The 27,963-nt window shown below is 38.8% G+C and overlaps 1 protein-coding gene across 2 annotated transcripts; it reads right to left on the bottom strand.

The window, feature by feature from the left end:
- Positions 1 to 164: 164 nt before the first annotated feature.
- LOC127658712 (transcription factor Sp3-like) lies at positions 165 to 27,311 on the bottom strand. 2 transcript variants are annotated; one of them, XM_052148154.1, is made up of 8 exons: positions 27,093 to 27,311; positions 26,812 to 26,885; positions 26,580 to 26,687; positions 24,383 to 25,369; positions 23,227 to 23,443; positions 15,720 to 15,810; positions 14,964 to 15,160; positions 165 to 2,866 (listed from the first exon to the last, which is right to left on the bottom strand). In XM_052148154.1, the coding sequence occupies exons 1-8, from the start codon at positions 27,148 to 27,150 to the stop codon at positions 2,553 to 2,555; spliced, it is 2,046 nt and encodes a 681-aa protein (XP_052004114.1). In that variant the 5' UTR covers positions 27,151 to 27,311; the 3' UTR covers positions 165 to 2,552. The 2 variants fall into 2 exon arrangements, with proteins under 2 accessions (XP_052004114.1, XP_052004113.1); XM_052148153.1 differs by having other exon boundaries at positions 166 to 2,866; positions 15,720 to 15,909.
- Between the last annotated feature and the right edge of the window lie 652 nt (positions 27,312 to 27,963).

Here is a 27,963-nt window from a genome sequence, read left to right as displayed (position 1 = left end):
GCCCATGCAACAGGGGGGCATTTTACCCCAAATATTATCCTTTTACTTACTGGACAGTTATTTATTTATTTATTTTTTTAAAATATACATATAATCACCTTGAACAAAATTGAAAATGACAAATAAGTATTTTGTTTCAAAATAAATGTTATAATTTCCAGGATATTCATTAGCTGCATAATATTAAATACCAGATCAATTTGCCTCAAAATCAAACTTTAGAGATCACACGCAAAGATTTCATGGATATTCCAGTGTGAAGTGACAAACAGGTTTTTAGGAAAGTGCTGTGATAGTTTTTAATACTATTTAGTATTTGGGAGAAAAATAAAATCAATGGAGCCTTTAGCCCTGTTGTACCCTACATAGTAAACGGCACTCTGAGAAGAAGACAACGGACACACTGAAGATTCCGTTTAGTCATTTTAGTGTGAAATAAACAGCTGCCCTCAAAAGTGGGCATTGTACAATAGTCCAAAGATTTCTTAAAAAAAAAGAAAGAAAAACAAAATAAAAATATAAAAGTGACATTAATGAACAAAATCAAATTACACATCACAAACTAGGAAACGGTAGAAGAACAACCCTTATCGAATCAAAATAGTGTTCATCTCATTTACCTGCTGGGCTTTTTCAAACATATGAAATCGGGATAGTGTATGAACCTCTTGGCTAAGCAAAGTATAAAATTGGCAATGATACTCAAAACAGGAGGATAAAGAATCCATTATAATAATTTTATGGAAAAAAGCAAAAATAAAGGGAATAATTGTACAGTACCACGTGGAAACCAAGCCATACTTGCACACGGACTGACAGCAAATGAGTGCAACAACAACCTGCAGTGTGTATGTGTGTATATATAAATGCATTGGCTTTACAAAATGTTTATTATCAAACTCACGAGTATAACAATGTGTGACAGGGAATATTTCTCCTATGAGAAGGAGAATCTCTCTTCGAGATCTCTGATTAAAGGCGTCAGAGCCTCTACCTGGCTACGGTAAGCAGATGGAGGAGAGGGAACTCACAAACCTTGACATAAAACCCATGTTATGACCACTGTGAAGTAATACCTTCACATCTTCACACATTTATGCAGTAATGTGACTTGAGAATGTCTAAACTAAAACACCTTGAACACAACAATAAATGGCTCAGCTATTGTCCCACAAAGATTTGGTTGTTTTACAATGGTATACTGGAGAACAGGTCCCTGTAGGTTAACATGGGATGTTGACACAACTGAGACTTTTTTGGTCCAGAAACATGTGATACTGGTCTACACATTATTGCCCCAAACAAACAGACATAAAGAACCAGTTTTTCTCTCCCTACTTAATCAAAAAGTGTGGATCAAGTTTGATTTGGCAAACTACAAACCAGTTCATTTCATACAAACGATTCTTCACTCGGATTATAGTCCAGTTCTTTAAAAAATAGTGTAGCTGAAAGGATATTTGTTTTTCATAGAAAAGCAGCTGTAGACCCCACCAATCCAGATAACAATGTATATAAATTTCATTTTGCTCAAAAAGACTTATTTTGCACCAAATGCATCTTCAAAGATCCGATTGACCGTAAGCGGTTTGAGATTACAATACATAAAATGTTTTTAATTACATGATTGTTTTGTTTTTTTATCTTCCCCATTGGTCAGGCCTGGGTGTACCTACACAAAATAAAACTACATGAAAATAAAATCAGAAATTCATTTTAAATATGGGCCTACGAAATCAGAGATATTTAAATACACAATTGGACACCTTCATCATATGCCTTTGGAATACGATCCATGATTCATATGGCCTAATTTATCCTTTTTGAAAATGAACATTTATGTTGTTGTTTTTTTGTGCCTTTTGGAGCTTGACAGGTGCAGAGCTGCATCTACCTTTCTACTTTTATGTTGCCCAGAAATAAAAAATATAAAATAACACCAAATGGGTTTAGAACGACAATAGTGTGAATAATCACAGCAGTTTCATTTTTGGTTGAACCATTCTAACATTAGCCACCCATTTCCCACCACTGCTGCATCCTTTATACAACACAATTAAACCCATTTTCAACAAGTACACACTGACACAGCTGCTTAAACACCCACAAAGAACTATAGCTTTTTACACGACAGCTTATAATACAATATAAGGCATTTCAGTGTTGTATGTGAAAACAAGAAATAATGCTTCCCCCGTAAAAAGATTAACAAAAACCCCCATAATTCTATATTTGTAAAATATAATATATATATATATATATGTGTGTGTATGTATGTATGTGTGTGTGTGTGTGTGTGTGTGTGTGTATGCATTCACATAAATGTACATATTTACGTAAAAGGAGGGTAAATACGTAAAGGTATAAAAGCAAGGTATATGCATGAGCTTGGAATTGATGTACTAAAGTCTGAGGTTGCTGGAGAAAAGGATATATCACACAGGAAGAGGCAGAGCCTTGGCAGTCCAATTGAATGTTCGGTCTTGTTCCAAAGCGGAGGTTCTCCCTGTAAGACTAGCCACAAGTGCTCTCTCACTGCAGCCGTCACGTGGTCACTCTGTGGCGTCCCTGGTGGACATGGAAACTAACTGCAGAGGAATATCAGCTGTGGTGAGCTGGTCCTGTGAGCTGGAGGTGTTGACGGTGGCGTTCACCGTGGCCAGACCTTGCACTGCACCTGGCTGGATGTTGGTGAGGATGAGGGTGGTACCCCCTGCTGTGATGATGCTGTCGGAGGACATGGCCCCGCCCACACTGGCCACCACGGCTCCTCCCTTCTTATTCTGGTGGGTCTTTATGTGTTTGGCCAAGTGATCGCTGCGCATGAATCTCTTCGAACACTCCGAGCACACGAACTTCTTCTCTCCTGGAGACATTCGAAAAAAGAAATAAAAAAAACAAAAGAGAAAAGAACAAGAAGCTTTGTTCCAAAATCTAATCTGAGCTGCCGAATGGGTTCCAAACCTTCTGACCAATGAATTTCCATGATTTTTCCAGTCATTCGATAAGCATTTTGAAAAATCACTTAATACAGATTGCACCAAAGAAGCGCAATTTCTATCTGATGGAATATTTGAGAACTGAGCAGAACAAGCAAAATCTACATTCAGATGATTCTCACAAAACCAGTCATGAAAGTGTCCAAGAAATAAAAATTAAGAAATTATGCATTGCACACAAAAAAAGCAAATATTTTAGGACCATATGTTTTTTTTTTTTACATTGAGAAATTATTTTTGGCAAGCATATTTCAGTTCACACACATTATTACCCCCCCCCCCCCCCAAATTCTCATTAGCGCAGCATGAAATGGGTAATTTGTTCATTTTTAGCGCTGGGTATTGATACAGATTTCACAATTTTACCTGATTCAAATTCACCACTCTCTAGTTGATTCTGATTCAATTGGGTGCATTTCAGTCATAATGTCTATTTTGCTCAAATATGAAAGAAATTCTCTTCAATGCTTTTTACGTCTGCCAAATGTAAATGTAATTATACGGGGGAACTTCTAACTAGGCACATTATGAAAATACTACTTTTTTTCATATTTTATCTTATCAGATTTCATGATTTTGGTAAACATTTAGTAAACAACAAAAAATCTACATAAACACGCACGCACACACACACTTTAATTCAGAAGCTTACATACACCTTAGCAAAATTTGTTGTCCTTAAGCACATTTTGCCACAACTTTGGAGGTATGCTTAAGGTCATTGTCCATTTGTAAGAACCATTTGTGATGAGCTTTAACTTCCTGGCACACGTCTTGAGATGTTGCATCAACATATCCACATAATTTTCCTTTCTCATGATGCCATCTATTTTATGAAGTGCACCAGTTCGTCCTGCAGCAAAACACCCCCACAACATGATGCTGCCACCCGCATGCTTCACGGTTGGGATGGTGTTCTTCGGCCTGCAAGCCTCACCCTTTTACCTCCAAACATAACGATGGTCATTATGGCCAAACACTATAATTTTTGTTTCATTAGACCAGAGGACATTTCTCCAAAAAGTTAAATCTTTGTCCCCATGTGCACTTGCAAACTGTATTCTGGCTTTTTTACGGTGGTTTTGGAGCAGTGGCTTTTTCCTTGCTGAGCATATATGTCGATATAGGACTCATTTTACTGTGGATATAGATACTTGTCTACCTGTTTCCTCCAGCATCTTCACAAGGTCCTTTGATGTTGTTCTGGAATTGATTTGCACTTTTCACACCAAACTACATTCATCTCTAGGAGACAGAATGTGTCTATGCTTGTGTTCATACTTGCATACTATTGTTTGTACAGAGGAACGTGGTACCTTCAGGCATTTGGAAATTGCTCCAACTGGAGGTCCACAATTTTTTTTCTGAGGTCTTGGCTGATTTCTTTTGATTCTTCCATGATGTCAAGCAAAGTTTGAAAGAGGGTCTTAAAATACATCCACACACCTCCAATTCAGTACACCTCCTATCAGAAGCTAATTGCCTAAAGGCTTGACATAATTTTCTGACATTTTCCAAGCTGCTTAAAGGCACAGCTAAATTAAATGTACATTTCTGACCCACTGGAATTGTGATATAGTCAATTAAATGTGAAACACTCCATCTGTAAAAAGGTTTTGGAAAAATTATTTGTGTCTTGCACAAAGTAGATGTCCTAAACAACTTGGTATGAGTTTGAGTAAAATTAACTAATTAATCTAAATAAAAATATTGTCACTTAGAGCATGTATTTTGCACAAAATAAAAAATAAAGCAGCTTGGCATTGTTTGATGGCTTGTACAAACCATCTTCCACTTGATAACATTGCAGAGGTTTTCAATGGGGTTCAAGTCTGGAGATTGGGATGGCCATGACAAGGCCTAGATCTGGTGGCCCTCAATCCACACCTTCATTGACCTGGCTGTGTGGTATAGGGCATTGTACTGATGGAAAAATCAATCATCAGACTTGGGGAACATTGTCAGAGCAGAAGTAAGCAAGATTTCATCAAGGATAACCTTGTAAGTGGTGTGATTCATGTGTCCTTCACTTGATGAAGCACCATCAGACCTAGGGATGTGCATGAGTTGTTGAATATTCATTCTGCAATAATTATTAGAATAGAAAGTTTTGCTTTGCTGGCCATATATACAGTGAGATGCATGTTCAATCCTAAACACACACACTAAAACGGGTAGATATAACAGAATGCACTGGGTGGCGCTGTTGAGTGTGGACACAAGTTGATCACATTTGTTGAGCAAACAGTTCTGTCAGTACGGACACCAGAAATCAGGTTATTGTGAGAATGTGGCTTTCTGTGAGAAAGTGTACACTTTACTCTCATATATGTGCAGCTCGTCAGAAAGCAGCATCCCCATAGCAACGGAATCCCCACGACGCTTCCGTAAACAATAAACATGGCATCCGAGAAAGACTATGCTAGCTGAGGTAAGGGACATTTCATCATTTAAACTGATGAATATAAATGAGTATAGTTTACGGAGCACATTGTTATGCTTGTTTTTCTCAACAAAAACATGACATGAGATACAATATAAACATGATAACTATTATATGACGAGTGTTTATACTCTTCCTGTACGTTAACATGCATCAGTCTACATACAGGTGAAACTCGAAAAATTAGAATATCGTGCAAAAGTTCATTAATTTCAGTAATTCAACTTAAAAGGTGAAACTAATATATTATATAGACTCATAACAAGCAAAGATATTTCAAGCCTTTATTTGATATAATTTTTATGATTATGGCTTACAGCTTATGAAAACCCCAAATTCAGAATCTCAGAAAATTGGAATATTGTGAAAAGGTTCAGTATTGTAGGCTCAAAGTGTCACACTCTAATCAGCTAAACACCTGCAAAGGGTTCCTGAGCCTTTAAATGGTCTCTCAGTCTGGTTCAGTTGAATTCACAATCATGGGGAAGACTGCTGACCTGACAGTTGTGCAGAAAACCATCATTGACACCCTCCACAAGGAGGGAAAGCCTCAAAAGGTAATTGCAAAAGAAGTTGGATGTTCTCAAAGTGCTGTATCAAAGCACATTAATAGAAAGTTAAGTGGAAGGGAAAAGTGTGGAAGAAAAATGTGCACAAGCAGCAGGGATGACCGTAGCCTGGAGAGGATTGTCAGGAAAAGGCCATTCAAATGTGTGGGGGAGCTTCACAAGGAGTGGACTGAGGCTGGAGTTACTGCATCAAGAGCCACCACACACAGACGGGTCCTGGACATGGGCTTCAAATGTCAAACGTCTTACCTGGGCTAAAGAAAAAAGAACTGGTCTGTTGCTCAGGTCCAAAGTCCTCTTTTCTGATGAGAGCAAATTTTGCATCTCATTTGGAAACCAAGGTCCCAGAGTCTGGAGGAAGAATGGAGAGGCACACAATCCAAGATGCTTGAAGTCCAGTGTGAAGTTTCCACAGTCTGTGTTGGTTTGGGGAGCCATGTCATCGGCTGGTGTTGGTCCACTGTGCTTTATTAAGTCCAGAGTCAACGCAGCCGCCTACCGGGACATTTTAGAGCACTTCATGCTTCCTTCAGCAGACAAGCTTTATGGAGATGCTGACTTCATTTTCCAGCAGGACTTGGCACCTGCCCACACTGCCAAAAGTACCAAAACCTGGTTCAATGACCATGGTATTACTGTGCTTGATTGGCCAGCAAACTCGCCTGACCTGAACCCCATAGAGAATCTATGGGGCATTGCTAAGAGAAAGATGAGAGACATGAGACCAAACAATGCAGAAGAGCTGAAGGCCGCTATTGAAGCATCTTGGTCTTCCATAACACCTCAGCAGTGCCACAGGCTGATAGCATCCATGCCACGCCGCATTGAGGCAGTAATTAATGCAAAAGGGGCCCAAACCAAGTACTGAGTACATATGCATGATTATACTTTTCAGAGGGCCGACATTTCTGTATTTAAAATCCTTTTTTTTATTGATTTCATGTAATATTCTAATTTTCTGAGATTCTGAATTTGGGGTTTTCATAAGCTGTAAGCCATAATCATCAAAATTATATCAAATAAAGGCTTGAAATAGCTTACTTTGCTTGTAATGAGTCTATATAATATATTAGTTTCATCTTTTAAGTTGAATTACTGAAATTAATGAACTTTTGCACGATATTCTAATTTTTCGAAGTTTCACCTGTATATATATATATATATATATATATATATATATCAAAAACACAAGACATGATATAAGCTTGTTTTGATTATAATTAGAAGCTTGTAAATATTCTAATACCAAATTATTGATGAATACCATCCCTAATCAGATCAACACCGATCCTCCACCTGGTCGTCTAATGGTTAGACGGAGACCTGGAGAGGCCTTCAAGCCAGAGTGTCTTGCACCCACTGTGAAATTTGGTGGAGGATTGTGATGATCTGTGGGTGCTTCAGCAAGGCTGGAATCGGGAAGATTAATCTTTGTGACGGACGCATTAATTAAGCAATGTACAAGGTTGTCCTGGAAGAAAACTTGCTTCCTTCTGCTCTGACAATGTTCCCCTACTCTGAGGACTGTTTTTTCCATCAGGACAGTGACCCATACCACACAGCCAGATCAATCAAGGTGTGGATTGAGGACCACTGGATCAAGACCTTGGTGTGGACGGAGGTAGGGTTGAAACAGTGTACGGTGTTACCAGTTTTACTCGGTACAACACAACACCGGGACAAGGGACAACACCGGTGTAAAATATTATACAGCATTACAAATAGAATAGCCTTCAATAAAGAATAGTTGCCTAATTAAGTGTTTGTGACCCATGAGAAATGAACCTAAATAACACATTGAAAGCAATGTGCGATGTTCTTTACCAAAGTATCATATTACACAGGCAGCAAAGTACGTGCACAGATAGAAGACATTTAATTGCAGGTAAAGAATATAATGTGCATGGTGGATAAACTGAAAGACATCTCAGATTCGGAATGACATAAGAAATGCTGTTAGACACACAGACATGCACTTGAAGAAACACACTTTATTATATTTTTAAAAAAAGATGACAGAAAAGCAGTCAATGCACATGTTTGTTTGGAGGCGTACAGTCTCGTGGAACACGTGTATGTAAAGGGTTCTCACTCTTTCTTTGTTTGTTTCAGTCTTCTGAATTTCTTTTTTAAAGAATAGTATCGTCTAGGAGAATGCTGCAAATGTCCTCAGACCATTTCAGCTCAGGTTCAGCTGACCATTTTGAGTTCAGTTTGCTTTAATTCCACAGACCAGCTTGTTGTGAGTGCAACTTTGCAGGGTCACTTTTTATCCCTTTTAGCCACTACATTAAAACCACCTGCCTAATATTGTGTAGGTCCCCCTCATGTTGCCAAAACAGCAACAACCTTCATCTCAGAATAGCATTCTGAGATTATATTATTCTCAACACAATTGTATAGAGCGGATATCGGAGTTACTGTAGACTTTGTCAGTTTGAACCAGTCTGGCCATTCTCTGTTGACCTCTCTCATCAACAAGATATTTCCATCCACAGACCTGCTCCTCACTGGATGTTTTTTGTTTTTGGCACCATTCAGATTAAACTCTGTGTGAAAATCCCAGGAGATCAGCAGTTACAGAAATACTCAAACCAGCCTATCTGCCACCAACAATCATGCCATGGTCCAAATCATTGAGATCACATTTTGCCCCATTCTGATGGTTGATGTGAACATTAATTGAAGCTCCTGACCTGTATCTGCATGATTTTATGCACTGCTGCCATACGATTGGCTGCTTAGATCATCACATATGATTGCTGGTGCCAGATGGGCTGGTGTGAGTATGTGATGAAGAGGAATAATCATCTCAGTATGCTATTCTGAGATCCGGGTTGACACTGTTTAGGCAGCACAGGGAGACCTACACAATATTAGGCAGGTGGTTTTAATGTTGTGGTTGATTGGTGTATATAACTTTTATAAAAATATCTTGAAAATACTTATTGCATTTCGCCCAACCCAAGGAAGGAACAAAACAAACGTATTCACACCCATTAAAAATCATTACCCTTCCGTAGCAGCTACACTGGGTCCCGGGATGAAAGGTAATAATGAAACACCCAAAAACCCAGAATAAGTGGTGTATTTGCCCACTACCCCATGATGGAGAGAATGCATAGATGAAGGAGGAGAGATGTTGCCCTTCACAACTGTTGAAAAGCCATATTTCAAAAAGTTGAACACACATTTTAATTGCGCTTAATTTTTTTCAGTTCCATTAGATTTTTTTTGTTAAAATAAATAAAAAAAATTTACTTAAAAGTTTGAAATCAAGCTGCTTGCATTACTGTGTAGGCTTTTGCTTAACGAAAATTACCCCATAGTACCACTTAGCATCCAACCAGCAGTAATACTAGTGTTAGTCAGTTTGAACGTGAACACAGCACCAGTGTGAAAATTATGATATCGTGGCAAGTCTAGATGGAGGACCAAGGGATGAAGACCCTGTGTCATGGCCAGTCAAATCTCCAGACCTGAACCCCATTGATAACCTCTGGAATATAAGGGGAAGATGGATGGACACAAGCCATCAAACAAAGCCGATCTACTTGAATTTTTGCGCCAGGAGTGGCATAAAGTCACCCAACAGCAATGTGAAAGAATGGTAGAGATCATGCCAACATGCATGAACGTTATGATTGAAAATCAGGGTTATTCCAACAAACATTGATTTCTGAACTATTCCTAAGTTAAAACATTAGTATTGTGTTGTTTAAAAATGAAAATTAACTTGTTTTCTTTGCATTATTCGAGGTCTGAAAACACAACATCTTTTTGTTATTTTGACCAGTTGTCATTTTATGCAAATAAATGCTCTAAATGACAATATTTTTATTTGGAAGAAATGTTGTCAGTACTTTCAGTGCTCCAGACTAAAAAAATGACTTCAGAGCCATTGACTCCTAAACTGAAACATTAAGGAGCCAAATGGCTGTTTTTAGTCGCCAAATCACAGAATTGCTTGATTTAGATTGCTGTTCAGAAACAAGATAGAAAGCAGAAGAAAAGCCAGCTGATATACCATTAATCGCTCTTCACAATCTACATAATAATTAGATAGATAATTACATAAAGTATAGTATGCGTATAGTAGTTTGTTGTCTTCTTGAGCATCAATGTATGTTTGCACCTTGTGTAATAGTTGTGAACAAGTCCCTCAATTGTCCCAATGGTCAAAAGCTTGATCTCATATATATACAGTGGGTACGGAAAGTATTCAGACCCCCTTAAATTTTTCACTCTTTGTTATATTGCAGCCATTTGCTAAAATCATTTAAGTTCATTTTTTTTCCTCATTATTGTACACACAGCACCCCATATTGACAGAAAAACACAGAATTGTTGACATTTTTGCACATTTATTAAAAAAGAAAAACTGAAATATCACATGGTCCTAAGTATTCAGACCCTTTGTTCAGTATTTAGTAGAAGCACCCTTTTGATCTAATACAGCCATGAGTCTTTTTGGGAAAGATGCAACAAGTTTTTCACATCTGGATTTGGGTATCCTCTGCCATTCCTCCTTGCAGATCCTCTCCAGTTCTGTCAGGTTGGATGGTAAACGTTGGTGGACAGCCATTTTCATGTTTTCCAGAGATGCTCAATTGGGTTTAAGTCAGGGCTCTGGCTGGGCCATTCAAGAACAGTTGTTGTGAAGCCACTCCTTCGTTATTTTAGCGGTGTGCTTAGGGTCATTGTCCTGTTGTCTCGGCCCAGTCTGAGGTCCAGAGCACTCTGGAGAAGGTTTTCGTCCAGGATATCCCTGTACTTGGCCGCATTCATCTTTCCCTCGATTGCAACCAGTCGTCCTGTCCCTGCAGCTGAAAAACACGCCCACAGTATGATGCTGCCACCACCATGCTTCACTGTTGAGAATGTATTGGACAGGTGATGAGCAGTGCCTGGTTTTCTCCACACATACCGCTTAGAATTAAGGCCAAAAAGTTCTATCTTGGTCTCATCAGACCAGAGAATCTTATTTATCACCATCTTGGAGTCCTTCAAGTGTTTTTTAGCAAACTCCATGCAGGCTTTCATGTGTCTTGCACTGAGGAGAGGCTTCCGTCGGGCCACTCTGCCATAAAGCCACCAATTGGTGGATGGCTGCAGTGATGGTTGACTTACTACAACTTTCTCCCATCTCCCGACTGCATCTCTGGAGCTCAGCCACAGTGATCTTTGGGTTCTTCTTTACCTCTCTCACCAAGGCTCTTCTCCCCCGATAGCTCAGTTTGGCCGGACGGCCAGCTCTAGGAAGGGTTCTGGTCGTCCCAAACGTCTTCCATTTAAGGATTATGGAGGCCACTGTGCTCTTATGAACCTTAAGGGCAGCAGAAATTTTTTTGTAACCTTGGCCAGATCTGTGCCTTGCCACAATTCTGTCTCTGAGCTCATGATTCTCATTTGCTCTGACATGCACTGTGAGCTGTAAGGTCTTATATAGACAGGTGTGTGGCTTTCCTAATCAAGTCCAATCAGTATAATCAAACACAGCTGGACTCAATTGAAGGTGTAGAACCATCTCAAGGATGATCAGAAGAAATGGACAGCACCTGAGTTAAATATATGAGTGTCACAGCAAAGGGTCTGAATACTTAGGACCATGTGATATTTCAGTTTTTCTTTTTTAATAAATGTGCAAAAATGTCAACAATTCTGTGTTTTTCTGTCAATATGGGGTGCTGTGTGTACAATGAGGAAAAAAAATGAACTTAAATGATTTTAGCAAATGGCTGCAATATAACAAAGAGTGAAAAATTTAAGGGGGTCTGAATACTTTCCGTACCCACTGTATATTTTTTTATTTTTTTCTCCACATTTTAGAATAATAGTAAAGTCATCAAAAATATGGAATAACATAAATAGAACTATGGGAATTATGTTGTGACTAAAAATCCCAAATAAATCAAAACTGTGTTAAATTTTAGCATCTTCAAAGTAGTCACCCTTTGCTGGAATTTGCAGACATGAACTCGTGATATTTTCTTAACCAACTTCTTGAGGTATCACCCTGGGATGCTTTTAAAACAGTATTAAAAGGAGTTCCCAAGCCATATTTGGTTAAAAAAATCAAAGACTGCCCTAGTGTGAATAAGGTCTCATTGCCTTAATCTTATACTGTTACCAGATGGTCCACACACAGAAACTACAATAGCGCAAATTGAATGAAATCCCAGATACAGTTTATTGTGCTACTCCAATCCCAATCAATAATTACCAGGAGAAAAAAAGTGGTACAAAATACGGGACTTTTAATTATATTGAAGCCCGAAATACACATGGGACTCGCTTAAGAAAGTGAACCGCTAATCTGAGCTCCTGAGTTCAAACACTCATTACTTTTCGAGTGATTCATAAAAAAGATCCCATTCAAAAGAGTCATTTGTTCATGACTCTCTCGCGCTGGATTTGTTGTGTGTGGTAAAGCAAGTTCATCAGAAACAGAATGGGCGAAAAGCGGCGCAAGACACATTGGCACTCTAAAGATGTATTAAATAACGCACAAGATGATATCTTACAAAACCACATATGAATGCACACAACCCGACTGTCGACAATGGCGACTAGATTTTAAATCATAGTCTCGCAATAAATAATTTTTGGTCACAATTTTAGTCGCAGTCTGGAGCCCTGACTTTTGAGTAAAATGAAAAATTTGGTTTTAATCCATAAACACATACATATAAATAGTAAATCCAGAGAAACTAAAACAAGTCCTATATTGACATAACCTGAAAGGCTGCTCAGCAAGGAAGAAGCTAATGCTCCACAACTGCTATAAAAAAGCCAGACTACACTTAACAAGTCCACAAGGGGACAAAGAGCTTACTTTTTGAAGACATTTTTGGTCATAATGACCATTGTTATATTTGAAGGTAAAAGGGTGAGGCTTGCAAGCCAAAGAACACCATTCAAACTGTGAAGCAAGGGGGTGGCAGCATCATGTTGTGGGGGTGTTTTGCTGCAGGAAGGACTGTTGCACTTCACAAAATAGATGACATCATGAGGAAGAACAATTAAGTGGCTATATTGAAGCAACATCTCAAGACATCAGCCAGGAAGTTAAGTATCTTCAAAGTAGTCACCCTTTGCCTTGAATTTGCAGAAATGAAACCAACTTCTTGAGGTATCACCCTGAGATGGGTATTGAAGGAGTTCCCATCTATGCTGGGCACTTATTGAGTAAATATGGTGGCACAATATATATTTTATATTTTTGTCTGCAAAACTAATTTCAAACATTTAAGCATACGTCTTCAGATAAAAAGATTTTTAAGATCATGAGAAACAATTCAGCCAAGTGACCTCAAACATTTGAACACCAGTGTGTGTGTGTACATATATATATATATATATATATATATATACACACACGTATATGTCTCTTTAAGAATAGCGGCAGTTCAGTGAGCGTCTCACAGAAGTGTTTTGGTTGAGTGCATATAAACAAGAGTGGTCGAAAGGCTTCTTTACCACATCCGTGCTGTGTGAGATTAGAATGTTCCTTTTTTTGTTGTATTTGACCAACAACTGACTGTAAAGTTCATAATGCTTTAACTAATGTTCACATATACAACTTTTTATTTGAATGTATGAAAATGTATTAATATACTGTATGTTGGAATTAACAAATTAATAAGATTAATAAATTACATAAAAGTGGCATTTATTGTTAGTTCACGTTAACTGATGTAGTTAACTAACGTTAACAAATGGAACCTTGTTGGAAAATATTTGGGTACATCACCTGAGTGTCCAAGTCAATTCTCACTCTTCACTCTACATTTTTTATTACACAAAGTCCTTTTGCAATTTCTGCCTTTCTTGCTATATTCTGAGGGAGCGCCATGATGTGACGAGACAAAATTAGATTTCTCCAATGTTGCACGCTTGCGATGAAAACAACTTTGTTGATTATAAACAGGAGTAATAGTTTTATCGCATCACACACTTACAGAGACGCGGTACAACACCAATCGCATGTCCATTTAACAGGTGTTTACCCATTTATACATGTCAAATCTAAAGTTCAGTAAGTTCAGTTCAGTGCGCTTTCCCACTGCGCGCACTCACAAGCTACTGAATGCTGCACGAGTGAAGGCGAGAGGGTGAAGCGAGAGGAAATTCCACGCATTTTGAAAGTGAAACATGTGGGAATGATTAAAATTGTGCTCAATCACCGCAATCCGCCCTATTGAGCTAACATTTGTTATTGAGATTTTAATCAGGCTACTTGTCCGGTTGGGCAAGTAAAATTATCTTTAACTCACCCGAAATTTCCCCTTGTCCTGGACAAGCGTTTATGTCGAGCCCTGCTTTACTATTCAATAAATGCTGAGTGAAATCTGAACATTTACCAGCCAATAGTGAATCATGTAATATTGTTGCATAGCACAACATTTAGTTGCATATGCAAGTTATTTACTCGCATTGTAGAGGGTTGCTGCAAAGATTTAAAGATCAATCTTGTAATTTAAAGATGCCTCTTTTGCCCAAATTCTAAGGCAATATTACATGCATCCTTTTTAAAAGATACGATCCATGAGTGCACTGCAACAAACGCTGAGAAAACAAATCCTTCCAAGATGATGGACAGAATTGTCCAGAGATATTTGAATTATTAATGTTCTTATTCCATTCATTACTTAAAAACATGAATGAAGTTCAATCTAATTTAAATAAATGATTTTACACAATTTGTAAGTGATATGTATTTTTTGTGCTTTGAGAGTATCTCATGGTTTGTCAAACTCCATTGGAATTCAATTTGAATCTCTCATGTCAGTCACTTATGTGGTTCCAATTGATTTGGGATGGTTCCTTAGAGGGTAGCTGCCTATGTATGAGGCTACATTTTGGAACAGAGCTAAAGACAGAAAGGTAGTGAGAAAAGTGAGAAACATGCTGTGTGTGTGTGTGTGTGTGTGTGTGTGTGATAGAGTCTACCGGTGTGTGTTCTCCTGTGCCGCTGTAATTCGTCACTGCGTGTGAATCTCTTTCCACAAAACATCCAGGTGCAGACAAAGGGTCTCTCCCCTGAGTGCCAGCGCAGGTGAGCTCTCAAGTGAGACGTCTTTCCATACACCTTACCGCAGCCTGGTATATGACATATGTGCTGCTTCTTCTTGCCCATGTTTGATCCCCTACAACACACAATTTACAATCTACTATTAGAATGAAAGTACATTACAAGCATCCAGTAACAAAGACATATAGCCAGACACACACCACAAGATATCTGAATTATAGATAGATATTAGGGCTGTCAATTTAATGTGTTAACCATGTTTTAAAATATTAAACCTGACAAAGTATCTTAAAAATGCATGCCTAGACCAACAATTAAAAAATAGCACAGACAGAATGCAAGAATACAACCTTAAGTCTACCTCAGACTTGATTATAAAATGGATTTCTATGGACTGCAGACAGTGATATGCTTAAGTTCAATGATATGGAAATAAATACAAATATTGTTTTGATTTGTCTATTCAATGATTTACTTGTCTGCCCCAATAGTGTCTGTGAATGATCTTCATTTCAGGGCTTTTCTCAGCAAATTGTGACACAGGATTCCTCTAATTAATTAACTGGTATATCATGTAATTACTTCTGTTAATTTTTTTTATCAACTGACAACCCTAATAGATACATATCAACATATTACAGTACTAAAATGTGTTCTCTGCAGTTTCATCTCACCTCCCGCCTCCTTCTTTGCAGTTGGGGCAGGTGCATGCGACCCTGCGCAGTCGTTTGCCCTCCTGGCTCAAGCCCTCCATCTCCTCCTCCACTAAACGAACACGAAGGTGAGAGAGGTCATTGGCATTCAGCGTAGAGCTACTGTCCAGAGGCCACTCCTCCGAATCAGGCTCCTCCTTAATCTGAATATCTACAGAGTATAGTATGATCAGTGTTACACTAACATAACTGAAGAATTACTGCTGGACTTGTTTCAAAGCAACACAACCTCCCCTGATATTTTCTTTTTTACTTTTTACACCTGGCTTCAACAGACTGCTTTCACCACTTACATTAAAGAGAACATATTCTACACTTTTATATCATTGTCTTTTTTCCTCAACAAAAACAGAAGAAAACCTTGACTGTCTCTCTCGTGCATTAGGATCAGTTTAAATCTCAATCCAATTATGATACTGTGACATAAGTATCTCTGATTTCTGAATGAGCTGTTTTGCAGCGTTGTTTCAATAAACTGTCTGAAATGGAGAGGTAGTGTTGCATTGTGAAAATTAAGAGTATGTCCACATAATATATGATTTAAAAAGAGCAATGAAAATCCATGACATTTCCCATTAAAGAACAAGAAGAGCAGTAGACGATGTTATGAGCATGTTATGACCCCCGAGAGCATATGACATCTATTATGATCAGCTTTTATCAAAGTCAACATGAAACAGCATTCGCAGCCCATTTCACTTCAGTAATGTTATGGATTTTAGTGTGAAGCATATATATTAGTGCTCGACTGATATATATAGCAGAGGCCGATAAATCAGCCAATATTCAGACTTTTTAAATGATCTACATCGGTTGATTTCCCATTTGGCCGATATTTTTCTTGAGGGCGCCGAAAATTGCCTGCTTGCATGTGAAGTGTCAGAGACATGTAAACGACCAGTCACAGTTAATTTTGTTGTTACATGCCATTGTGTTACTACAATAACAGACCAGTGTGCCATTTAAACAGTCCGCATATCAGAGCTGCGGCAGATGCGTTTGAGCTCATAATGTTAAAGTGCTCGCCTGTTTCATTCTCTCTCTCTCTCCTCAACAGTTCTCTGTAACTTTTAACTGTCTTGTCTAATGAGAAAAAGGCAGCATCAATAGAACTAATATAAATACAGTCTAAAAATGTGCACATATCTCATTTAAACAGATGTAATATGTGGGCAGCTGTAGCACAGGTGGTAGAGCACGTTCTCAACAAATCACAGGGTAGAGGTTTGATTCCCAGGCCACATGACTCCACATGCCGAAGTGCCCTTGGGCAAGACACTGAACCCCAAGTTGATCCCAATGGCAGGCTAGCACCTTGCTGTCATTGGTATGCAAGTGTGTATGTGTGAATGAGACACAGTGTAAAGCGCTTTGTAGAACTTTGTAGAAAAGCACCTTATTTTCACCGTACCTCCGTATACAGCCTCCGGTGGCAGCAGTTTACCATTTAATAAACCAAACTCACACAACTTCAGCAGTGGAGCACACATAAATCTGAAGCATGTATTCTATCAGCCCCTCCTCAATAGTTCCCTGTCACTTTTCTAATAATAAAAGGCAAATACCATTAAAACTTCTATTAAATACCAACTGCAAATTTGCAGATATCTCGTTAAAAAGATGTAATTCACAAACCTATTGAGCTCATCTAATATCCATCAGCCAGAATCAAAAACTTCAGGATCAGGATTAAAAAGTTCACAAATCATGACAGTCCGTCTATAACAATTAAAGTAGGCGATCCAGGCAGTATAAACTGTCAGGAGAAGGATCCGCACAAGTGCGTGAGTGCTGCCACCGAGTCCTACACAAACTCAGAGTAAGCCAAAAAAACAAAATTTTTCTACTGAATCCCATATGGCTAAGCTGGAACATGATCGTGGTCGAGCAAAAACTAGAGTGAACATCGGCAGGGCATTTGATTCCTGGAGGGACGTTCGTTCAGTTTTGAGGATCAAAACAACACTGAATTGGTGGTGTTCTTATTGGACAGGTAAACTTACATAACTGCAAAGCAGGAAAAATGTAAGCAAATACACTGGTTTCTTATTCGTAGTACAACATATGACATACAAAACATAGAATAGTGCAAAATAACAGTGCAACAGTAAACTGTCTGGTATAGTTCAGTAGTATGTAGCTGATAAGTAGTTTTAGTTTAGTCTCAAAATTTGTAGTAAAACAATCATAACGGTGTAATTTTAATTATGCTACCTCATCTGCCAGCATGATGCCGGTGAATCACATGGTCTCTTTGTATGTTACTTCATTGTTTTGGCTGATGCTCGCTCACTCACGTCCCTATGGAGTGTGTGCATGAGCATGAGCAGCAGGTAGCTGGCTGCAGTTCACTTAACGGCCACAGGTGTCAATAATAACAAGGGTTTCTGAATCTTAGTCCTTGTTCAGACTGCCACTAAAAATCAGATTTTTTGCATATCCAGATTGTATCCAGATGACTTTTTGATAGTCTGGACAGCAAAAAAACCACACGAAATCAGATTTTTCAGAATCTGATTCAAACCACATTGGGAGGTGGTTTCAAATGCAATTGAAATCTGATTTTTTCAGATGTGTCTCAGTCCAGAAGCTCTGGCTGCTCAAATCAGATTTCAAATGATCTTTTAACGTCACACTTAACGTGACACACAACAATGACGGCTGTGTCTCTTTTCGAAGGCTGCGTACTAGGTAGGACGCATCCTTTGAAGGCTGCAATATACTGAGCGTCCTCCTTTAAACAAGTCTTGTTTAAATGAGACTACTTTCGTAGGACAAACTGTAGCGTAACATGGTTGCTATGACAGCACACAACTCTTTAACCAGCAGGAGTGCTTTGAGTGAGGGAATGTATGAGGTACATTTTAGGAGAGTTATAATGATGTAGATAGAAAAGAAAATAGATTTTACAGGTGGACTTTTAGTCTAATACTTTATTTTAATATATATTAATATAATCATGCATATTATATACTCTGCACCCATCTACTGAGTTACTTCAACTTGAGAATTAACAGTACTTGTGTTTGAACATCATATTTATGGGAAATTTGTCGTTATTTAGACATTTCCGTTGAAGCAAAGAATTGTGGGTTGTGAGTGCTCACGAAGGATACACCTCATGCATCCTCCGAACTCCCATGAAAGGTCTCATTCGAAGTGTTACTCGCTTTTCTGAAACGGGACAGCCTTGATGACGTATGCAGCCAACAAATGCGACCTCCAGAGGATGCAGCCTTCCAAACGAGACGATGTAAAAAAAAAAATGTGACTGCAGCACAGAACTTCACAATATTTACCAGTCTACTCCGTCTTTCCATAGGAGCAAATTTAGTACATTTTTCTTGTGCGACGGAATTGCGGCTGGACAGGGCGTTTATTTTGAGAGCGAAATGATGCACCATCATTTTTCCCGCATCTGATTTGAAAGCATAGTCACGTATAGTCGTTACCAAAGCAACCCATGCAGATAGGTTGGTTATGTCTGAACGCGCAATGATCGAGTATGATCAATTGATAATAGCCTCACATAGAGCACAAGCCCAAAGACATCAGCCCAAATGGAAAGTAATTTCAGAGGCGGAGAAGTTTATAACAAGAGGTGTGCAGCAAAGCCATTATCTCTATTAGTATCTGTTTATATGACAAAATGATCTGTATCTGTCTCCAGATAGAACCAGGTGTGGGCAGGGCTTAAACCAGAAGTGCATCAGAATTAAACGAAACGCCCATTTTGAAATGTTACTCTAACATTTAAAGTTTTTATTAATAAGATATGCATTTTCATAATAAAAGCCTAATAACAACAATAATAATAATGCGCTGTGATGGACTGGCCACATTTCCAGGGTGTTTCCCCATCAACTATTTACTGGGGTACCTCAGGGATCAGTGCTTGGGCCACTTCTATTCTCTACATACGCAACATCACTGGAACCCATCATTCAGGCACATGGCTTCTCATACCACTGCTACGCCGATGACACACATCTTTTCTTGTCTTTCCAGCCCAACGACACCACCATGAACTGCTCGAATCTCTGCCTGCCTGGCAGATATCTCGGCCTGGATGAAGGAACACTACCTGCAACTCAATCCAGCCAAAAACGTCTTTCCAGCCACTTTCATCACCGTGCAGCTGGGTTCGACTACAGTAACGCCTCCAAAAACGGTCAGAAATCTAGGGGTAACCATTGCTAAACTAAATTTCATGGATCACATCTCAAAGACCGCAAGATCATGTAGATTTACACTCTTCAACATCATCAGGAAGATACTAGACTACTGTAACGCTCTCATTGCAGTTCTCCCAGCATGTGCAATTTAGACCTCTGCAAATGATCCAGAATGCAGCAGCACGTCTGGTCTTTAATGAACCAAAGAGAGCACATGTTATACCACTCCTTGTCTCTCTCCACTGGCTGCCGGTTGATGCACGTATCAAATTCAAGGCTCTGATGCTGGCATACAGAAAAGTTACTCCAACTAACCCAAAATTATTTCTGCAGAGCTACATGCCCACTAGAAGCCTGCGGTTGGCTAAGGAACGTCGCCTTGTTGTACCAACACAAAGAGGCACCAAAACACTTTCTCGGACTTTCAGCTTCATCTTACCACGTTGGTGGAATGACTTTCCCAACTCCATCCGTGAAGCAGACTCACTCTCTGTCTACAAAATACGACTTAAAACGCATCTATTCCAAGAGCACTTAACTAGTCACTAACACATTTTTTTTTTATAAATAAATCAATTGCACTTGTATAGGTTTTGAATACTATTCTGATGCTAGTGAAATTTTGTAATATGGCACTTTTGTACCACTGTCTCCTTAAGATGATTCGCTTATGTTTTCCTCTTTTCTTCAATTTGGATAAAAGCGTCTGCCAAATGAATAAATGTAAATGTAAATGAAACTGTGCATGTATAACAACATTATTCAGGAGTCAGGAGGTGTCAAGCAAAATGTGAAATGTCAAGCACACGTTTTGCAGTGAATAATACATTTCAATACAAATTCAAAAATGAAAAGAATAAAATAAAAATAAAATCAATACAAACTACCAACAGGTGAAAGTCCCGTAAGTCTAATTCTTCATTTTACATAAGGAGGAACATTCCTAATAGATGAATACTATATGGAGCATTTAAACCTTTATGGAAAATTTTTCTGAACTAAGACTTAACCAGATAATAACCTTAATCATTGATGTGAATATAAATGTGGTCAACTTTAAGAGACGAGCTCCGATGTGAAATCATCACTTCAGGTCAGGAATTTAACACCACGCTCATGTTAAAGGCTATAAAGAAATACATGAGTATCACGTGTGAATCGTGTAATACATTAACAATAGAAGTGGAAAGTGTACATGATGTCGTATCTTAATTAATGTTACACTTGATAAGCTCCAGATGCACACAATTTACAGAGACCGCAAATGGAGTCGATACCACGGCCGTCCGATCTGAAATCACACCGTGTGCATTTTCATTCAATAAGGTTTACACTTTAGAAATATTGGCTGCAGAGTAGGGCTGGGCAATAGGATGATGTAATCGGATATCGCCCATATCTTACAAAGAACCCGAACAGACATGATCAACAATATCGGAAAATAGCAAAATCATGGATCAGGGAAGTCACCAAATATATTGAACAGAGACCAGGGTGTGAAACTAGCACAGACACCAACCAAATGCGACAAGGCTAAATCCAGTTCGCAAGCTCCTCATCCAAATGTATTTCATGCACTGGTAATTTTGCTCATCTACCCGCAACAGGTGGGCGACCTGCTGCAAGACGTCTTGGAGTGACACTTGACAAGAAATGCTGTTAGTCACAAAGATGTGCTTGAAGAGACACACTTTATTATATTTTTAAGAACAGACAAAAGAAAAAAAAAATATTCAAAACATGGATGGAGACATAGCTGCTGCTTGTGTCTGATTCACTGTTTGTTCAGAGGCATTCAGCACGAGTCTCATATCTTGTGGAACACGTGCATGTAAAGAGTTTTCACCTCTTTTTTTCTGTTTCATTAATCTTAAAACTGTTTGCAAGAATACTGTGGTCTATGAGAATGCTGCAAATTATCTCCGATCATCTTGTGAGGTGCTGTGATTTTAGTTCACTTTATTTCTACGTGGTTAGCATGCATTGTGAATGCAAATCTGCTGGTTCAGCAATATATATCCTTGTATTATAGAAACAAAGACGGAAGTGAATAAACCATAAAGTAATACAAGTCACTTTCACCTAGAATTTAGTATTCAATTATTTTATTTTGGCAGAATTAACTGCATTATCAAAACGTGATACAGACACAAATTCGATAAGAGCACACATTTGGAAGCATTATTTTGGGAACACAAGAGAATATATTAGGATTTATTTTATGATGGTTATTATAATCATCTTTACATTTATAAATGTCATTAGTTCTTAATCTGAAGGCAATTAGTAATTTTCCATCTGGTGTTGTTGACGGATGCTTGCGTGATGGCAAATAAGTCCACTGGAGACGGTAAATGTTTGGATTTGGGGAGGTGGTTAAATTATGCTTTTTACATTTAGTTAAAAGTGCAATTTGAATTTTTAAATGTCTTTTAAGTTTTCTGTGTTTCAATATAGGAATAAATTTTTTTAAAACAAAAAAAATTAACTGACCCTCAGCAGGTGGGTTGACAATGTAATCGGATCTCGCAATATTTTTAAAGGCCGTTATCGCTATAATATTTTTAAATATTGCCCAGCCCCATTGCAGAGATTCATACATTCTTTGTAATTTTGTATGTTTACCTTGTGCTTTTTGGATAATCAATCAAACTAATATTTTTTATATTATTCGGATGAATCCGTTATTCGTTTTGAAGTCATTATTCGTGCCTTTCCGAATAAGATATTTGGCTTCAGGCACATCACTATTTATAACATTTTGATGAAGATTACAAAGACATACATATGTTTTCTTTAGCATAATGTACACTGATGAATCATGCAAAAGACCATGAACATAATTATGAAATTTGGCTGACAATAAATGTCAAATAAATAATTGTAATTATGACTCATATTTGTGTTTTAGGCCTTTCAAAATTATGACGATTACTTGTCATACAAATTGTCGTGTGCATCATAAACCTTATTCATATTCAACTTAGAATCAATTAATAAAATAAGGATATATGATTTTCTGTAAGGATTATAAAAACCTATGAATGATATGAAATATAATTATAAATTCCAAAATATTTACAAATATGGAGTTCATTTGTGTGCGCACACAAAAATAGACACAAAGAGTTTGTGGCCTTTAAATATATTGGCTTAAAATTCACTTCTTTGGACAGTAAAATGTGATTGGAATTTGAAGTGCACAATACCAGATTGAATCAGATTACATAATTTAACCACGATCAGACAATTATTTAATAACGTCACCCCTCCTCAGGCATCAGCTGCAGTACCTCCAGTGCTGTCTGTGTCCTCCGACTGCTGGAACTGAATGCCCGCCTGCCCCACTGAATTCACAGTAACTGACTGCAGGTTAGGCATCTGTCCTGAGCTCAGGCTGACCGGTGTACTGCCCTGACCCAGAGACAGTGTCTGCATGGGGGCAAGAGTGATCTGTTGAGACGGAGCCGTCTGGAGCTGAAGATTCTGGAGGTTCTGAACTCCCTGGACCTGCAAGAACAGAAAAGGATGGACAAACAGAGTGGTGGAAGTTGAAAGATTTTTCTAGAACTTTAGAGGAAGCACCTCCCCAAACTGGACCCAAATATATAGCTTTGTTTTGCTACAAAGACATAAATAAATGTAAAAATGTGTAAATGGTTTCAGTTCCTTTTTTATTCATGTCCTACTTATTTAGAACAAAACAGTGTATTTTTAATTCGACACTGTGACATTTACTGATTTAATTAAGTACACGTAATTACACTGATTTAAGTCTCACAAGCCTTAAGTACACTTGACACAATAACAGTTCTCATTCATTTACAGTTGAGAACAGCTCCAACAGACTCTTTAGACCAATTCAAACTGTTCAAATCTACTTAAAGGAATAGTTCACCCAAAATGGTAATCTCTAATCATTCACTCACCCTCAGGCAATCTCAAACTTGTGACATTCTTCTTCTGAACACAAATGAAGATTTATGAGGGGATGTATGAGGTGTTTTTAAAAAGGACATAAAGGCAGCATAAAAGTAACCCATCCTACTCTGGTTGAGAGAAGCTCATTCATGCATCCTTGCATGTTCACATGAGAACCTGTGGCTGTATCCCGCACATGTCAGTTGTCACGCAGATATGCAAGCACACATGTCAAGCACACATGTCAAGCACTTCTGAAAGAATGGTTTTAACCACTGGAATCGTATGGATTAATTTTGTGCTGACTTAATTTCCAAACTCCAAAAAGGACATATTTAACCACATTGTCCTTCATTGTATGGACAAAAGAAAGTCATTCGAGTTTGACACAGAATGAGGTTGAGCAAATGATGAGATACATTTTATTTTTGGGTGAACTATACTTTTAACAGAACCAAGCGTAATAAAAATCAAACCAGTCTGAATTAAAACAAGTACCGATTCTCTTAGATTCTTGACAAATCTTACCTGAAAGGTCTGCCACTGAATCTGTCCCGATGGTGAGACCGTTTGGGCCTGGATGAGGAAGGTTCCTGGGTTGATGAGCTGGACGTTTTGTAGAGATGGCTGGCCCAGAGATGACACCTGACCATCACTGCTCTGCAAGGGCAACTGTTGTAACTGGATCACCTGCTGTCCTGCCGACACCTGCACTGCTCCCTGACTGAGGTAGCCCAATCCGTCCCCCTGCTCTCCTGCCGAAGGCTGCATGAGCACACCCGTGCCGTCTATCGTGCTGGCCTGCTGCTGTGAGGATGAGGCTGAAGATGTGGTAGGCACAAACATGTCTGTGGTTGCATTAGAGTTGAGCGTCTGTTGATGTTCTCCTGCTTTCTCCGAGCCCTCTGAGTTCTCCACGCTCTGATTGGTCATGATCAGCTGGCCGTCAGCTGTGACGCTGGTGGCTATTGGCTGGGCCCCCGAGAGGCCTAGAGAGTCCAGATCGACACTGTTAATGGGCACAAATGTAATGTTACCAGGCAAACCCAGAGGCATGTTAGTGACCACCTGACCCTGACTGCTGAAGGTAGAACTTCCTAGAGACACATGCTGGGTCATGAGGTTCTGAGTGTTGCTGAGCACATCGGCTGACATTGTTCCGGTGACGCTGATGGTCTGGGTGCCGTCTGGGAGGATCTGGATCTGCCCTGAGGCATCCTGCACCATTGAGCCCCCCTCAACCGCTGAGGCAGAGAAACCCAGCTGCCCATCGGCCGTCTGCACCTGAGGGATCACTTGGTACTGGATGTTAGGCACTGTGCCGGTGGACCCATCGGTCCCTGACGTTAGTAAGATGGGCTGGTTCTGGAGACCCTGGAGGCTCTGGAGAGGAAGAACATACTGTCCATTGGATGTGACAATACCCGTGCTAGAGAGATGTAAGACGCCCGAATCATCCTTTACCGCCTCCCACCTTTCCGACGACCCTGTTAACTGCACTGTGAGGTCTGCATTCTATGGAGGAAAGCAGACAAGTTTCATAAGAGAAAAACTACTTTGAAAAGTTGAATAGTGCAGAGAAGGGAAAATAGTTTAGATAGAATCTACTACAAGTCAATTTTATCTTTCAACAAAGTAAATTGAAATTAGGGCTGTATGTGTGTTATATATATATATATATATATATATATTTTGCTGATGAAATAAAATCAAGCAATATAGTGAATATTGCAATGATTATAAAGCGCTTATTATTTGGCCATTAAATCTCATAAAGAATGCACCATTAGACCAATCTTGTGATCCTTCCTTGTTAAATAAATAAATTGTGCGTGCTTCAGAATGAATGGCTAACAATTTTAATCCTCAATATAATAACAATAATTCTGTTTAATCATAATTACATTCAACTTTCAACAAGTTTTGATTTTATTACTATGCATTGGGGCATATAAATAACCTATCTTTCTTCGAATCATTTAGTAAAAACTGTAGAAAACATTACTTTTAACTAGATTTTCACTTTTTGCATTGAACATTTTGAACCTACTTGGTAACAATTGGCTGTGTGTTTCTCTGGCTAAATAAAACAAGTCATTTAATCCATTTGCATTTAAAGGAATAGTTCACCAAAAATTAAAATTCTCTCATCATTTACTCACCCTTATAACATACCAGATGTGCATGACTTTCTTTTGTACAACACAAATTAAGATTTTTAGAAGAATATTTCAGCTCTGTAGGTAAATACAATGCGAAAGTGAAAGGAGATCAGACCTTTGAAGCACCAAAAATCACATAAAGGATACATAAAAGCAATCCATATGACTCTTCAAAAGCAATATAATAGGTGTGGGTGAGAATCAGAACAATATTCCAAAACAAGTCCTTTTTTCCACTCTAAATCTCCATTTTAACTTTCACCTTCAGATGTAGTATGTTTCCTTTATGTGATTTTTTGGAGCTAAAAAGGCCTGATCTCCATTCACTTGCAATGTATGGATCAACAGAGCTGAAATATTCTTCTAAAAATCTTCATTTGTGTTCTGCTGAAGAAAGAAATTCATACACATCTGGGACGCCATGAGGGTGAGTAAATAATGAGACAAAAGTAATTTATGGGTGAACCATCCCTTTAACAAAAACATGAATATTAATATGTATACATAATATTCTTAATATATCAATAGGCTGGAAAATACGGAGATATATTGTTTCGACTTACCACTCCAGCAGAGCTATTAGAGGTGGCCCCGTTCTCTCCTCCGGGGGCGGGTGAACCGAGGCCGGTGCAAGTGGCGGCGAGCAGGGCGAGTGGCGAGGGCTGGCCGTCCTGACAATGGGCGGGACATGAAAGGGGTGGCCACACAGGAAGTACCAGTGTTTTTAAGAGAACAACCTCAAAACTTAACTAAAGCACAAGACAATAAGAGAGGAGAGATTGTGATTGAATTTACCTGATCCACACCGCCGCCGTCCTGAGCGTTGCTGCTGTCCGCCATGACTCCCGCTTTCACTGGCCCTTCAGGCGCTTAAACACAAAACAGCCATTAGAGAGCCTCTATACCGCACGTTTGCAGTGTATACCGCACGTTTGCAGTGTATACCGCTTATTTAATAATAATAATAGCAATGCATTACTGTTACATGGATCATTTAAACACTTTTCTTTATTCCCTCCTCGGAAATTAATCTCTTTTTGTCACCCGCCTGCTAGCATTAGCTTAGCCTAGCTTACCATAAACAGAGCCTGCACAAAGATGCAAAGCGACCGTTCCCACGCTCTTCAAACTCATCCGTACCGGTCATTACGTGAGTTATTTCAAAAATAAGCCTGATATCCGCGTCTAATTAATCTCCTAGCATGATCATTTGAATCGCTGTCCGCGCTTGTTCTAGTCTAGTTTGTTTTTTCCCTAATTTGATTGACGGCGGGGCTTCCACTTCGCCAGCTGCGTCATCGATAGGAAGTCCCGCCCTTCTTCTCTCCCCTCATTGGATGTTGGGTTTGAGAGTTCGTCAGATGATTGGATGGACGTGATGTCTGTCATTTTGACCGGGTCTAGCTGTGCCTGTAACTCAAGGCTAGTTTGATCTGTGGAGTATTGAGTTGTGAACGGTTTTTTTTTTAAACCTGTAAGAGGTTTGCTGCGGTTTTTGTTTCGAGGCGTTGAGTTCATCATTTCCTTTTCGGGATTTTTTTTTTTGGCAAATGCTTCGTTCATTAGATTTTATTTTTAAGTGTATTATTTTCTTCACATTTTGCAAGAATGCTTAATTGTTGGCTGTTTCTTGTTTCACTTCAGGCAAGCAGGCAAACTTATGATACATAGTTTTTTCATTATCTTACAGTGTTGTAATCAGCTATTTAGAGGTTTATGTTTTAATGAAAGAGGCCACTTGAGCTCTGTCAAGTGTTTCACAAGTAACCAGAGTGATTAATGGTATGCAATAATTTGTCCAGCTCAGTCTGAAAGCAGAATGCAGCATCATCTTTTGGAAGTATGCACCAGAGATATCACTGGAATGAGCCGCACTGATCTGCAATTTTTTTTGTACAGATAAAACATTGCAGCAGATTAAAGTTCTAAAGAAATAAAGCACCTGAT

Source organism: Xyrauchen texanus, chromosome 18 (genome assembly GCF_025860055.1).
Source record: "Xyrauchen texanus isolate HMW12.3.18 chromosome 18, RBS_HiC_50CHRs, whole genome shotgun sequence".
Classification (NCBI taxonomy): domain Eukaryota; kingdom Metazoa; phylum Chordata; class Actinopteri; order Cypriniformes; family Catostomidae; genus Xyrauchen; species Xyrauchen texanus.
Note: the sequence above shows the minus strand (reverse complement) of the source record. Positions and strands in the feature narration are given on the sequence as shown.